We start from the raw sequence: 17,166 nt of genomic DNA, 5'->3' as shown, positions 1-17,166 counted from the left end.
ACACAAATATTTTAAGCATATTCATAATATTTAACAGCATCTTTCTTGGACATGCTTAAAAGTTGCTAAGATATGCCTAGAAGCTATCTAAAATAATATGTTTAGATAAAACATAGTTATACATTGCTGTCTAGGAGATTGTGGGCATTAGGAACAGGCATTTGATTATTTGATACAGTACTGTTGAGGAGTACTGTTAACCTTCAGGGAACTCTTAGACACATCTTAAAAGTTGTGTACAAACTGGGTTTACTTAAGCTTCAAAAAATAAAAACACTTTCTTAATCTGACAAAATATTCACCTCAGCATACTCTCTACAGCAAACATATGGCTACCTGTCTCTGTAGATATTTACTAGTATTTCAGAAACAAGCAATGAAAGCAATACACAGTAACTTGCTAATATAAACCCAAAGATTAACAGTATGCACATCAGCCTTTTGAAACATAAAATAGAAATCAGAGTTATCAAGGTCCACTGCCTTTTAGGAGTAATAAAATTTGTTTTATTTTTTACTGTAGTTAATGTTTTACAAGAAGCTGTGATGTGGATTTTTTTCATTGCTAGTAAGCTGTGTTCTACATTTGGGTCATTTAACATGTTTTGAAAAAATTCTAGGGGAAAGGAATAACCCTAATATGTACTTAAATCTTTTGATTACATACTTCAGATAACATTGGCTGTGTTAAATCGTGTACAACTTAAATTTTTCATATATAATCAGTCCATATAGATTAAAACAGTTATCTTGTTAATATTAAATTTAAGTGTAGTAGTAGCTAATTCCATTTAATAAATGCAATTTCCTTAAGCCTTCAACATTCAGAATTAAAATAACATGTTTATATTTTTTCATAAACCAACCGATTTTGCTAGAAGTTTAAAACTGAAACAAAACTAAAACTGAAAATGTGTTACTGAGTAAAGGAAACATGGATAGTTTAATAAATAGGAATATGCAGTTTTTATAGGAATAAAATTAAATTATTTAAGGTTGAACTTCTGTGGTTCTTAATATCACTTAGATCTAGGTACTTTTAATATTGGAAAATATAAAATTCATGCTTGAATTAAAAATGAGTACCATTACATTTCCACGTGGAAGTATATGATGTTACCTAAATTAGCAATTACTCGATCAAATTTTAAGCTTTTTTTTTAACAAGAAAGAAGATAAAAATGAGATAACTACATCTATAAAAAGTTAAAAACCTGTATATTATATATTTGAGATATGTTTATTGCATACCTATAATTCCAGACTGAAGGAATTATCATTAACACATTTTTGTTGTGCCTTGAAGATTTTACTTAATCCAATTCCATGTGTCTTTGAAAAGGATGTTTAGAGGCAGGCCTCACAATTTATATATTCCTTGTGATGGCTTTTTTCAAAAGCCTAAATGGCAGTAAAAAATGCCTTCCCAAATGCTTTGTGGTTCGTGTTTCACAAGTTCCCTTGTTGGCTCAATTTTGAAATGCGCAACATCTGTTTGATAGTCTCACCAATTCTACAAATAGAAATCTATAAATACTTTAGTCTTCTAAATTTATGAATACAGTAACAATTTCCATGTTTGCAAATCTGAATGGCCTTTGTGAGAACTCTTTTCAGGGGTGGTAACTAACTTTGCAGCAAGACAATATTAATTAACATTGACACAGAAAATAGTTGGGCAAATGTCCCTAGTCTTTTTCATTCTGTTATATGTAGCCTATCTCCATTTTTAGCCTCTTTCTCAATCTCCACATCCTACTTGCACTGAGATAGCTAGAGACAACCTCCTTTCCAGTCAACCACCAGCAAAGTAAAGAAAGAAGACACCCAGAATGTGTTGCAACTAATATTATCTGAGCAGCAGTATGTAGGAAGAGATCTCTTTAGATTTTTATAGCAAATTTGGCTTTTCTTAGAGGTGAGTCCTCCTTCTGCTATCTTCCTCTGACAGGAGGCAGACTTGCTCTACAATATTTGTTACCGCACTTCTTCTTTTATTCATTTCACAGGTAAATCAGTCTGCAGTCATAGCTGTAGGATCACAAAAGAAATGTTTTATTAATGAAAGGTTGATATAACAACCAAAGAGAAAAATTCAAAAGTAACTTAAAACTAGATTTCATAGGGATGCCTGGGTGGCTCTGTCTGTTAAGCGTCTGCCTTCGACTCAGGTCATGATGCCAGTGTCATGGGATTGAGTCCTGCATTGGGCTCCCTGCTTATCAGGGAGTCTGCTTCTCCCTCTCCCTCTGCTCCTCTCCACCACTCTTGCCTGCTCTCTGACAAATAAATAAAATCTTAAAAAAAATGGATATCACAGAATTAATACTCTTAAATTTAACAAAAGGCTATGTAAGGAATTATGTATAAGTAAGTATTAAGAGAAAGAAAACAATTGTCAATTTTAATTTGCAAGTTCACTCTCCCATTAGTGAACAGAAAAAGGAAGTTTAATTCGGATTATTGAAGAAACGGGTTGGTATTCTATATTTTGTGCCTTTTTCTCAGAATTTAAAATGTTAAGAATTTTAGAGTTTCCTCATGTTACATTCTTCCTGATTGGCATCCAGTTGTACATAAACTATGAGTCTTTTGTTATAACTTTGAAAAACTTTACTGCATTGTTAGTGCATTTATATATTATTTTCCATTTTGATCACCTGGAGACTTCTCCTACAGGTGTAATGAGCTGCTTAAAAAAAAAAAAATTCTTTAGTCAGATACAGATGCATGTCTTACACCTGTAAGCTCCGGGTGTCTTTGATTTTTGATTCTTCTTAATTCTTATGACAAATTTGAAGATGGGATAAGAATGCTATAATACCTTTTAAATGTAATCGTTTTAGACGCACAAGACGACAAGATATAAGAAATGGAGACCCACTCACTCACTGTTCAGACTTACAACACCATGGTAAGTTACAACACTTTCATCTTTCAACCTGCTAATACCAGGGTAAGTCATCAGCAGTAGTGTATACCCACACATGTGCATGCAGGGCACACAGCAGTACCAGAATACTTAAGGAAATGCAACTGAAGAGAAAGGAAATCTAGAAGAAAGAAAATTCTAAAGAATACTAAATGGTGAATTTTGCTTTTTTAATTGCAGATATGATAAATCCAAGTTTTAGATCCTCACAATGCTTAAATTTCAATTTTCTCATATTACCAAAAAGAAGCCAGGTTTAATACATGCTTTCATATGTAGTTAGCAACTTGAGAGCAACGGGCAAGAGAAATATTCACTTAAATATATTAAAGAAGAAAATGTAGCCTTAAAATAAGCCATTCAAATTATTATGGTGATGATGCAGCCCTTCTGTATTGTTATTGGGTATCCTAGTCAGGTAGAAGATAATTCTGCTATCTTCACATTGATTTTCTAGTAGCATATTCCCTTGAACTGAGGATTTGGATTGTTTCATTTTATGCTTCCTTAAAGATGTCAAGCCCTAATTAATATCCAGTACTTAATGCTGGAATATCAACCAAACTTCCTTTAAAATGTGGTAAAATTGTAGTATATCTCACTCCCCCCATTTCAACCCTTTACAAAAACAATAATGAGGTTGTGCTTCCCTCTGCTGGGAAAACATATCAATGACATCACAGCTAATGAACAATTCATAGTTAAAAATAGCTGAAATACAAAATGTAAATATGTTACGTGTAATTGAACATAATTACCTTATTAACTTTTTTGGTGTCTTTTACATTGATCTTAAAAGAAAGTCTAATATTTTTATCAGTTAACTTGGATTTGATGCACTACTTCTGGTATACAATATTCACGTTTCATGAATGTTAAGAAAGAAAACACACTGCATAAATAACACCCCAACATGCATTCCAAAACCTGGCTACCTTCTGGAGGTCAGATCCCCCTGTTGTGTATCCTGTACGTGCTGGTATCTGATTCATGAATACTCACCGGGTTGTCTGGGGGGTGCCAGTAACAGAAGATAGGTACCCACAAATTGAGCCTATATTTGGGGTCCATCTTGCTTGCACAATTTCTTGCCAAGAACTTTACTGTCTGTTATTGTTCTCATTATAAAGAAAAAGGATACCACTGAATTGGAGCAAATGTCATGATTTTTTTGTGTTTGTGCAGGTAGGGTAGATTATTGACATATCCTCCTTAAATTTTTCACATGATGTATTTCAGCTGGACAACCAAACATTAACTAGTCTTGCATTAATCTATTTCATGTACAAATATTGAATTATGATCAGCACCATTTAAGCAATGCAGTATTATGAATTTGTCATATTAAAGAATCTTTTTGCTCAGGTATGGAGAAGCTAATGATAAAAACTGCAAGTAAAAGAAATAGGACAATAGAATTAGAGCTCATTTCTGATCATACTTCAATCTCCATATCAATATAGACTTTGCTATTTTGCTCACTCATATTTCTAGGGTTATAACAGATGCAATTATCTTGAATATTATAGATATTTAATACACTTTTATTGAATGAATCTAAACATTTGAAGCTACAGCACAGATACGTCCCTTACTGTTTTTGGTTTTTAGTAAAGATTTAAACTAAATAGCATCTATTATTTATTGTGAAAATGACTTAAGTCATACATTGCTATTAACACAACCATATTTAAAAATAGATTTCTTAAGAAACATCATTGACCAATCAATTAACTAATAAAAAATGATTATATACTACTACATGTAAGATACTATGCTATATTTTAAAGATTGCTGGCGAATTGCTGTAGACATATCCATTTGTTGAATAATCTAGTTCCTTCATAGACCCACTTGGTATTTTTTGAAAATGGTATATATGCTGGAATTGTGACATACATATAATACAAAGAAGAGCTGACCAAAAGCATATTTTTTAAAAAGTAAGACTGTGTATAAAGAAATATTGACTGTTGAATGAATGGCTTTTGGAAAGTGCTTCAGATTTTGAAGTTCTGTTTTGATGAAGTTAGAGTGATGAAAGCTTTTAAAAATTGAAAATATAGAATTGCTTAAGTATAGAAAGTAAACATGACTCAATTTTTCTTTTGATACTTCAGTCAAAATAATATAGGAAAGAAAGGGAATTTCTGTGGTTCAGTGTTACTGGGTGTGTGTGTGTGTATGTATGTCTGTGTGTGGAAACAATGCTACCTAAATGCATGTGATATATGGGAAGAAACGGTAAAATAGTCTCAGAAGTTCAGAAGAAATAAAACATTCCCTTTTAGAAGGCTTCTTTCTTTTTTGTCTGCTTATATTACTAATTAACCAAACATGAAAACTATATACCATAGATTACGGTAAATTTCAAATGTTTGGAAACTAAGTCAGGCATTCCCATGGGGCCAGGCTGAGTCTTACCATTAGGAAACAGTGAATTATCTTAGAATAGGTGATGTCAATTTTTGAGATAAAATGGGCAAAAACCCAGGGCCCAGCCCTGTGACATCTTGTATGTTGTCTTGCTAGTGTCACATCTCACATTGAATAAAATATATGTGCTCATATGGAAACATACAAAGATATGAGATGTTTTCCCAGAAAACTGCTAAGCAACTTGAAGCCAAATTATACACTTCAGGACAATCAGTTCCAGCTGTAATGGTAAACATATTCTGTAACACTCTATATTTTACATATCCTGAGGTTTTAATAGAAAGACTATATAAAATAACTCTGCATTAAGGTGGAAGAAATTTCACTCTCGATGAAACCTTTAACACTCACTCAGCTCTTTGCTCCCTCTTGTGTAAAGGCAGCACTAATGGGGAGCGGGCCTAGGTGTCACATAGAAAACTCCAGCTCCACCTTCCTTTAATCTGGCACACTCTTTTCCATCACTAGTGGCTATTCACCTAGGGAAATTTTAGTATGAAACCCTAAATGTGTATGTGCTGGCAGATCTTCTTGTCTTCTCGCTCACACCTCATACAAAATGCTAAAGAGAAACTTCAGGTTGTTTCCATTATGTTGTTCCCTTCCCTAAAATAACTTATGCACAAAATTGGAGCTTGTCTGACTTTGCCTCCGAGAGCATGAGTGGCTGAGTCCATTTACCATTCTCCCTTCTTTACTAAACGAGAATGAGTAGTATTACGATCTCCATGCCCAGAAAGGGACAAACCATATATAATAACATTTAAAAAGGTTAACATCATCTTGGATTTTTGAATCTTTGAAATATTTTATGTCCTAACTTTAATTCGGTACCATCATTGAATTTACTTTGTGTTTATTCTCTTGGCTGTTCTACATACATGCATTTCCCTTCTAGCATCGCACAGTAAAACATCCACAGAATTCAATCTTCTTAATTATCTCTGCAACTGGCTCATCTCAATTTATGTCTCGGCTGGCATCAGCATTGTTCCAGAATTTCATAAAACATCTTGGCAATGTCATCTTTGTGGTCTGCAGAGCTGTAAACTTAGTATTTTGTAGCAATGCTAATCTGGTCTCTGTTTTAGCTTATTTTATACACACAGAAATTCCAACTGAATCTGAGCATTTAGCCTCAAGAGAGGTCTCAAAACTTGATAGATGAGCATGATGTCAGCCCTTAAAAAACCCCCAAAACCCTTAACTTTAACAAATTACCAAATTGTATCAAGTCTAAGATGTCACTGAATATAAGGTGCGCCATTTTTTAAGGACTGCTAAGGAAGAAAAGCTCTCCAAGATGGATACTCTAACAGTGATGCCAGCATCAAGCCAGCTTACAGTGTTTTACTATTAGTGAAAAGAAGAAATAAACTCCTATGAAGAAGACAGCAAGGACATTTACTTGTTTCACCTATAATCATGGGTGGTAGAAAAGGGAAAAACCACTTCTTGAATCACAGGGTGATACTCAAAACATTTACTTTCTGAATTCACACCAACAGTGTGGACCAAGTACCTCAGACAAGACTTTAGTTTAAAGAGGTGTCAGGGGTGCCTGGGTGGCTCAGTGGGTTAAGCCTCTGCCTTTGGCTCGGGCCATGATCTCAGGTTCCTGGATCAAGCCCCACATCAGCCTCTCTGCTCAGAAGGGAGCCTCCTCCCCCGCTCCCCACCCCCGCCTGCCTATTTGTGATCTCTCTCTGTCAAATAAATAAAAAAAAATCTTTAAATAAAATAAAATAAAATAAAGAGGTGTCAGGTTAGGAGAGACACATGTATCTGGCCAAAGTGAAAACAAACTCTTTCCAGAAGAAAGCAATTTGAACTCAGGTCAAGAACAGCTCTAAGACATATTCTATTATCAGAGGTATTAAAATATACAAAGTGTACATTCTGGAATGAAATTCTAGAATGAAATTATTATAGTATTATCTTGTAAATAGGCAAATCCAATTATTCCATAGTATAGGTGTGCGAGACATGCGCGCACACACACACGCACACCTGAATAAGAAGAGGTTTGAAATATTTTGTACTATCATTGTTCCTTACTCAGTTTTTAAATATTCATAAGAGATCACCCAACTGTTTATACACCCATAATTTAATGGTTGTAAGGTTTTTAAAGCATGCTGTATTTTTTAAATTCCAAAAATAAGGGAAACATATTAAAATACAAGATGGTATTTTCATTATTGTTTATGGAAGGTTTCTGCTTCAGTATATGGGTGTTTTCCATCATCTATCATATCTCTTGGGAAGAAGTAAATTAAAGTCCATGTTTCCTGATGTTTAAATGTAAAAATTCCTATGGTAATTTTTATTCTGCCATATATATTATATATGCTTTCTTGGTAAAACATTTGCTATAAAATCATAAAAATAAAACATATGAGATATTCAATATAGAATAAATAAACATGGTAATAGGTATCTTCATATTGGTTGTGCTTTTTTTCATAATGAAATTTCAGTCTGTTTTATACCAAGAAGCACTACAGCCTTCCACAAACAAAGGTATCAAGCATAAATGTAAATGCAGTGATTCAGGTGGCTTCAGTGTTAACTTCATAACATATCAATTTCATTTCCATATTTTAAATTAATTTCTAAAAATTAAGATACTAGTGACCACCTCTAATACAATAATTACCTATGAATAGTAAAGTTAAAATACCATGGTCTTATCTATCTGCTTGTTTATCCATTATATATGCCAACAAGAACATTTTAAACTAACATCCACAGGAATCAGTGGGTTGAAAAAGATGGGAAACTACTTGAATTGTAAAATTTTACATGCCGTATTCTGTTTGGTAATTATTTCCCAGCACCAGAGACAGATCTTAATTTAGGAAATAAAACAAAGTAGTTTAAAATCTGATATTTTCCCAAGTTGATAAATTTTAAGTTTAAATTTTCTCTAAGGTTTCATAATTGAGTCTTTTTTTGTACTTGACAGATGCATTAAGCACATGGACTTTAATACATACATATGCATGCATGCAAACTCACATTCAGCTAGTTAGTAACTAGTTGGTACAAGCATCATACAAAACATTGGAGAAATATTGTACTAAGCATTTTATCAATAAACAAACAGGACCCCTGTTATGTAGCTTAGTATATACCGTAGAACTTGTTCTCAATGTACTACAATATATGAGATTATTAAGTCAGTTTTAGCCATCTTAATAGTCTGGCTGAAAAATATACATGAGGGCATCTGGGTGGCTCAGTGGGTTAAGCCGCTGCCTTTGGCTCAGGTCATGATCTTAGGGTCCTGGGATTGAGTCCCTCATCAGGCTCTCTGCTCAGCAGGGGGCCTGCTTCCTTTCCTCTCTCTCTGCCTGCCTCTCTGCCTACTTGTGATCTCTCTGTCAAATAAATAAATAAAATCTTTATATATATATATACATATATGTATATATATATATATCTACACACACATGAATGTTAGGGGTAAATGAAATTTTTTGTCTTCAATTTTATTTATTTTTAGGTATTTTAAGCCTTCCCAAGACTTAACTGATAAAATGACTTTTTAGCTACTGCTATTTAAAGGGGGATTATTCCTTCATTTGAAGTCAAATTAGGTTCTTTCCTATTGATAAATGACCATTTATATTTTTAGAAAAGAACATCTAGAATCTGGTAAGGAAAATCTAAGTAATGATGTTTATACTTAAGAAAGGCATTTTGAGGGTGCTTAGGTAGCTTATTCATTAAGCATCTGTCTTTGGCTCAGGTCATTATCCCAGGGTCCTGGGATCAAGCCCCGCATCTGGCTGCCCGCTCAACAGGATGCCTGCTTCTCCCTCTCCCACTCTCCCTGCTTATATTCCCTCTCTTGCTGTGTCTCTCTTTGTCAAATAAATAAATAAAATCATTAAAATATTTTTTTAAATTAAAAAAATAAGAAACGCCTTTTTGTAGTCTTGTGTGTTACCGAGAGCTTGTGGGCAACATTTCCTTTTGTCCTTAGTTTAGCCTTAAGTTATTGAGAAAAAAATTTGCAATGTAAAATATTAACATTACAATTTTAAAGTTACAATTACAAATATAATTATAAAATGTGATAAGAACAACTGGAATTAGATTTCCCTTTATGTAGTTCAGCAACTAAAAATATTTGTTAAATATTTCAAATAATTTGCAACCATTTCCTCATATCCTAAATTAACTTTTACTAGTATATTCATTACTTATGAAGTTCAACTTTAAAAGAACTTTCAGGGGGAAACGTCAAAAATTATAATAGAAATTAAGTAGTTGAATAAATACAGGGTTTGCTATCTCACCCATCTCTATTTTTTTTTTTTTTAAAGATTTTATTTATTTATTTGACAGACAGAGATCACAAGTAGGCAGAGAGGCAGGCAGAGAGAGACCGAGAGGAAGGCTCCCTGCTGAGCAGAGAGCCCGATGCGGGGCTCGACCCCAGGACCCCGAGATCATGACCCGAGCCGAAGGCAGCGGCTCAACCCACTGAGCCACCCAGGCGCCCCACCCATCTCTATCTTTTTTCCATGATATCACGTTCTTACATTATTAACATTTCAATCCTGGGAGACATTTATGGGGTTAAAAAGGAGAGTGAGATAAATGGAAAGCTGAAATGTGATGCCTTCTGTTTCTGCTGTATTGGAAGAGAATCAAATACTAAATAAGGCCTTTAGCAACATGATATTTCTGGCCAAATGATGGATATCATGACTTTTTGTTGTTACAAAAGGAAGCAATTTATTTAACTTCTTTCTTTCCTCCCATTCTTTCTGGTTTATTAGCCTCATTTCATTTCCATAAATTATCCCACTAAAGGAGGAAATGATTAATTGAAGATTGCTTCCTTAAAAACATTATTTCTTGTCATTAACAACAGCGATATATTGTTAACGTTGTGTTATTCAAACACACTGTGGTACTTTTAAAATAATTTTAATGTTTGTTGCTCTCAATTATTTTCCTTTATTCAATTCAACTCATGAGAATTCATTATGCCAATTTAGCAACTAACTCTACATTTCTTGTCTACTGATAATTTTCTTAGCAATAGTTTATATTCAAAACAGTTTGTTTCTAAGTGCGAAATGTATTTTAAAATAGATTAAAATGGGATTGGTTTCTTTCTGGAAATGTACAGAATTACTCATTGGCATAGACATCCTTTGGACTTATAGGTGTCCCTGGAGATGTGAGAATGTATTCATATGATTTCTCTAATCTCTTTCTCTTCTTATCATCCCATATTTGGAATTTTTTATTTTGGAGTGTACTTGATTAGTTATCTTCTACCACCATATCTCAAATCAACTCTTGTAACATTATAAAACAAAAAAACTAGAAGATTTGAAATGTTTATATTTGCCAAGGTGGTTTAATAGCATATTCTGTCATAATCAAGGTTATAAATCCTATGCCCTTTTTTAACTGATTAAACTTTTAAACCATTTCTTTTATGTAATTATGATAACTCTGTGTCTGAGGATATCAAAGTTACATGAAATTTTAGCTTTAAATGCAGTGTAAATAGTTACCTGGATTTTCCATTCAGCAAACATCAGCCAAGGGTTTATGACTGCCTAGTGCCAGGATTATAAAACATATGGTACAGAGGAAGACAACCAGATTAATAAATAATCATAACAAATAAAATTACATGTGTTCGCAAACTATATGTAAAAAGATTTTTAGGAAGCATAGAAGAGAAAATAGTTTATTTGATGGTGGTCAGGAAGTAGGATTGATGTTGGAAAGCAGTTCATAATTTGTCTTACTCTGAATTCTCAATAAAGATTTTAAGTTTTGAATTAATAGTTGAAACTATCACAAGAGCAGCAGTAACAATAATAGTACCTCACATATTTATGACGGTTTCTGTGTCCAGGCATTATACTCTTATTTTTATATAGATAAATTTTTAACAAAAAAGATACTAAAAAGGGTTATAAAAACTTTATGTTGTTCAAAATTGCTAGATGACCCAATAATATATTTCAGATGATGTGTAATTATTTGATTAAAAACAAGGATAAGACAAAGATAGCAATAATGTCACACAGACAAACAGGTATACTGACAGAACAAAACCAGGCGTGAAGGGAGAACATAGTCATCGTGAAGTTCTAAGGATAGAACGTAAATTTGTCTAATGAGTTTTTTTAGCCAGTGGTGAGGGGAATAACTGATCAACACATGAGCCACAGAATTAATTCTTTAAAAATTTTTTTTTTAAAGTCAGTTTTTCAGGGCACCTGTCCAGCTCAGTCAGTAGAGCATGCGACTCTGGATCTCAGGGTTGCAAGTTCAAGACTCATGTTGGGTGTGGAGCCTACTTTAAAAAAAAAAAAAAATCATTTACTCAAGAGAATCTCAATAATTCCTAAAACTACACCAGAAAAAAAAACAAAAAACAAATCTCCCAAGGTGAACATCAAGAAAATAGTGCATGGCAGTGGACACCGTACTGAACAGCATTGTGACATGGACACAGTGAGCACATCAATAGAGTATTCTTTCTGGGCTTCCTCAGCATAGATCAGAAGGACCCCATCCAACACAATTCACAAAAATCAGTCATGTTATGGGAATAACCCAATGTGTTCCATGTAAACTGCTCTCGGATCAATTAGTTTAATCCAGAGGGAGATCCTCATTTATACTTACCCTGAATATGCAAGATTTCCTATCCTTTCCTATCCTATTCCTATCTTTAATCAACAGTGTTTTTCTTAGTTGATCTTTTGATTTTTATTGGATAATTTTAAGTTCAGTAATATATGCACTGAAAAATATTTAACCTATAGCTGTACTGTGCTACCATTTCAATGTAGAGCTTTTTGCTTTAATAAAGTCAAAATGATAGTATGTTTGGCATCCTAAGGAAAAAAAAATTGAAAATCTAGTAAGACAAGAATCAAAATATTGTCCCCTGTTTATATTTTTTAATAGAAAGATAGAAACAGAGACAATGATTAGGGGGTATAGGAAATAAAGGCAGGAGAAAGAGAAATAGAGTATTATCAGAATTCTGAAGTGTCCTATGTTGTGCGACATCTACTCAAGCATTTGGGGTAGAAGGATCAGGAAAGGAAATGGATAGTTATTGAGTGCTTCTTGTTGGTCTAAAATGTTTATTGGGTATCTGTTTATAAAGTTTCAGGTATGGGGAAATCAATAGAAAAAATGTTTATAGGTTGTTATAGCTGAGCACCCAAATATAGGAATGCTTGCCTAGGGCAATTTAAATGAAAATTATGGTGCTAAGTTAAAATTTGTGGATGATAGAAACATTGTACTGTAGAAGAATTAATGGAAACTACTATATTCAGTGGAAATTTAGTTTTTGCAGTTGTTACTGATGGCAGCAGAATCTAACGAAACATAGAGTAAGAGAATCTCAAACCAAAGAAAGACAATAGTACCTATGCATAACGACTCTGATTGATAGTTAATATGGCAGAACTTGTAACTTCATTGCTTACTAACTAGAACACTTTCTTTTGCTTTTTTATTTGGACAAAAGAGAGAAAGAAAAGCCAGATTTAAAGGGGGAAAGAGTACTAATGGTGTTGGTGAGGGTAGTTATCAAGGCAATATAAAGACCCCTGGGCAGTGAACTAAATTCTCCAGTTGTGGTTCTTACTCAGGTGGAAAACTACCTGAATGTCATGTTTCTTGAAGAACTTCACAAACTATTGCTATTATAAACTAAAAGCAACTTAGTATAAATTCTTGATTAAATCAAATACCATCTTATGCTAGACTGTACTACAAGTAGCAGATGAAATGGTTTCTTAAATATAAGAAAATATTTACTGTTAAGGAACTTTTGGATGTCTGGGTGGCTCAGTCAGTTAACCATCTCACTACTGATTTTGGTTCAGGTCATGATCTCAGGGTTGCAACATTGAGCCTGGTGCATCAGGCGTTAAACTCTGCTCTGGGCATGGATCCTGCTTTAAGATTCTCTCTCTGCCTCTTCCTCTTTTCTCTCTCTCAAAGAAAAAGAAAAGAAAAGAAAACTTCTATTTTATTTCTTTAATTTATTTACTTTTGTATACTGGGAAACAGTTGCTGTCACCACAAGAGAACCTGAGAAAATAAAAACTGAACAGGTTTCCCAGAATTAGAAGAAGGGTTAACAGAAAACTCTCTATGGAACAGATAGAATGATTAAATTAATTGGGAAGAAGACAATTTTATGTATATTTGAAAATGTACCTACTGGATGTTACATTTACATTAAACTCTATACTAAGCTTTTTTTTTTTTAATATTTTTATTTATTTGACAGAGAAAAAGATCACAAGTAGGCAGAGAGGCGGACAGAGAAATATAGGGAAGCAGGCTCCCTGCTGAGCAGAAATCCGGCTGTGGGCCCCATCCAAGGACTCTGAGATCATGACCTGAGCCAGAGGCAAGGCTTAACCCACTGAGCCACCCAGGTCCCCTATACTAGGCTTTCTTATTATACAAGGTATATTGCTCTTCCTTACTGTGTGTCAACTGATCAACCAAAGGAGCTCTGTGTTTGCAAAGAAGAACTTAGATCTTAAGATTTTTACAGATATCTCTCATAACTTAGGTGGGAGACAAGTCAGTTCTTATGGTAAAGTTCTACAAGAAAAGTAGGCCTGGATAAGCCAGAAGATACTGGTGGATCATCATGTTATTTGCTTCTAATTCTAATGTTTTTTTTACTCTTTTATGCTGTCATGTCTTATGAGTCATTAATACGTAGAGATTGAATGAAAAGACTTTGCCTAAAAGTTAAAGGATTTTTTAATTTAAACTTTTCTTTTCCTTTTTTTATCTTATTGGAGTAAGGAGACTTAACGTGAGACCCACCCTCTTAAGTTTTGAAGTGCACAATACAATATTCTACTCTGTAGCACACTGTTGTACAGCAGATCTCAAGGTCTGACTCACCTTGCATAACCGAAACTACATACCCATTGACTAGCGCCTACCCATTTCCCTTCCCACCTCCCGCCCCCATTCCCTGACAACCACCATTCTAACATCAGCTTCTAGGAGTCCGACTACTTAAGGTATTTTATGTAAGTGGGAACATCATACAGACTTGTGCTGTGACTGGCCTCTTTCATTTAGTTTTCCCCAAGGTTCATCTGTGTTACTACGTTTTGCAGATTTCCTTCTTCTTCTTTGTTTTTTTATAAGCTGAATAATATCTCAAGTAAAAGGATTTCTAAATCAAAGTTCAAACTGCAAAGCAAGGAGGGAAAAAAAATGTGACAAGGTACTCTAAACATGGTATCACAGGAGATTTTCCAGTGCCCATTAGGCAGAGAGATTCAGTTCACCTCTATCCAGGGAAGCAGATATCTTGCAAACTAGCACAGCAACATGTGTCATATCCATTCATTCAATGATATACAAGTAATTTCAGAGGGCGCATTAAAAAGACTACCATATTCAACATATATACTGACATACAAAGATAGATCTCCAATATAAAAAAAAGAAAATGTGACTTGGGATCAGTTAAATGTTGTTCCTTTACATTTCAGTCATTTCCTTTTTCCAGGTTATTGAGCTGTTAAATAAGAAGGGACAGATACTTCCCAACTTTATAGAAGAGTTTCATTTCACAGTTTAGGGTGATAGAAAAGAAAACACTGAGATTGACCTCCCTGGGGATACCAAATGGAGGCAGAACGTCCACCATGGCAGGGTGATATTAGGAGTTGGTGGACATAAACCGTATACAGGGGTTAGGTAAAAGCAGGATTTTGGAGAGCTTTAAACCTAGTGAGAGCAAATCATGTTGTCTGTGACAGACAAAAGTTCTCAGTTGATTAGAACGAGAGTAAAATTGTCAAAGTGATGCCAAAAAAGGTGGGGGAGGGACTTTTTTTAAAATTAAAAATCTAGCTGAGTTTGAAGTAGAGAGCAAAAAATTTTCATCTGTCTACACTGTCAGCCCTCCATGCATGTGAAAATATATTTATTATTTTCTAAATTAATTTAATGAGTTCCAGATTGTACAGGATGTCATAATGGAAACAGGATTATACAAGATAATAACGAGGGTTTTTTTTTTTCCTTCTCTAAATGAGTTTTACCTAGACTCCCTGTGTCCTACTTTTGATCTTAACTGTGTTTCATTTACCACATTGAAGGAGGTTACATAAAGGGTAAAATAATAGAAATTTAATCAGGAAACAGGTTTTCTTATTGCTACATTTTATTATATACTCTTGCCATATTCTTTAGCCTAACTCTTGAAAATAATAGAAGATGTATCATTTTAAAATAAGGACAATTGAAACCATATTGCTTTATAATTGTGCATCTTTCTTCTGAGCCATCTCAAACATTTCACACCAATTGATCTTCAGAACAACCTTGTAGATTATTTAAGGGTTATTGGTGGGAAATATAAACTTCCTGAACTCTACCTTCTGTAAAATACTAAATAAATATTAATGGCTGGTGAATTTAATTTTAAGATGAAAAACAAACATAAAGAGGCAACATAATTTCTCAGAAACAGTCTTGTTTCCAAAAGTTCAAATAACTTTGCTGCTAGAGAATAGTACCATATGAACTGGTCCCGTTAGTGAGAGCATAGAGTTTTACAGTTAAAATAATTTCTTGGAAAGTATTATCACAGCATATAAAGATGTATAGTTAAACTGCACACATGACTGCTTCTTTTACTGTAATGCTATTTTCTGGTAGACAAATCTCTCTATATATGCTTTATATAACTTATACCAATATAATTAGTCTATTTAGGCAGGCTCTTGAGTTTTGTCACCTTACGTCCCGTGACATTTCTGCCATCCTAAATCAATTTGGAAAAGACACCTGACTAGGCAACAAATTTATCTTCTGAATTTCCAAAGGAATACTTTGGAAGGTTGAGTTTACTTCTCTAATGTTTCCTCATTTCATTTCCTCATCACCGGCCAGGTAATCACCATGGCCACAGCCTTGAAGAAAGAATCATCTATGGAGTAGAAAATAGTAGCACGTTCCTGGAATGCAGTCCAAAATCACAGCGAGCTCTGGTCTATTGGCAATTCCAGAGGCGAAATGAAGAGCGAAAAGAAGAGGTATAGGAATGAAATTGACTGGATTATTTCTGTCTAACGTATAATGTTAAGTGACCCCAGCATGGTTGACTTGAGGGTGAAAAAATACAGTGAATCTCTTATCTTTTTCTTAACCCACCAATAGTCCATTCATTAAAGGAGCATTCCCTGAAGGCTGATTTTAACAGGCTTTGTGCTAGGAACTGGAGAAACAAAAGTAAACTGTTAAGACTTTTGTCCCAGAAGCCATTTGGGAATGTATTTGAAAGTCTTCTTTTTCCTTGTAGTTGCCTACAAAGCAATTTGTTATCTATGTTTGTGTGCAAAAGAAAAAAAATCAAATCCTCTACTAATTTTAACTATTGTTCAATTAATTCCCCTATCCAAACATGTTTTCTTTTCTCTATTAAGTTCCTCCTCAAATGGGGGGAAAGGTTTGAGAATGGGAGTAGGAGATTTAGGATGAAGGGTCTGCCATCCCAGTATGAACTCTGATACGAACTATGCATGTAGCATCAGACAGATCTTCCTCCTCAATGTATTCATTTATTCTGTGTAAAAGTAAGGAAATGTACACAAAAAATCTCAATGCTCTGAGCCTTTAAAGCTTTTTAAAAGTACGAAATAAGTGTAACTAACCAGGTCATGTAGCTGATTGGTAAATATATTCTTTGCAATTTTATAAACACAATCTGAATATAAAGTTTAAGGTCCTCCCTTGCCTTT

General features: G+C 34.0%; 1 protein-coding gene across 3 annotated transcripts in view; it reads left to right on the top strand.

The window, feature by feature from the left end:
- SEMA3A (semaphorin 3A) overlaps positions 1–17,166 on the top strand; it is a 466,663-nt gene that overhangs the window by 443,159 nt on the left and 6,338 nt on the right. For all 3 annotated transcript variants that reach the window (XM_004739631.3, XM_004739632.2, XM_004739630.3), the window contains 2 exons: positions 2,847–2,914; positions 16,319–16,461. In XM_004739631.3, coding sequence (XP_004739688.2) covers positions 2,847–2,914; positions 16,319–16,461 — 211 coding nt within the window. The remainder of the gene's footprint in view (positions 1–2,846; positions 2,915–16,318; positions 16,462–17,166) is intronic.

This window comes from Mustela putorius, unplaced genomic scaffold (genome assembly GCF_011764305.1).
Source record: "Mustela putorius furo isolate JIRA1106 unplaced genomic scaffold, ASM1176430v1.1 tig00003845_pilon_pilon_pilon, whole genome shotgun sequence".
Taxonomy (NCBI): domain Eukaryota; kingdom Metazoa; phylum Chordata; class Mammalia; order Carnivora; family Mustelidae; genus Mustela; species Mustela putorius.
The sequence above is the reverse complement of the archived record's forward strand: the minus strand, read 5'-3'. Positions and strand labels throughout refer to the sequence as shown.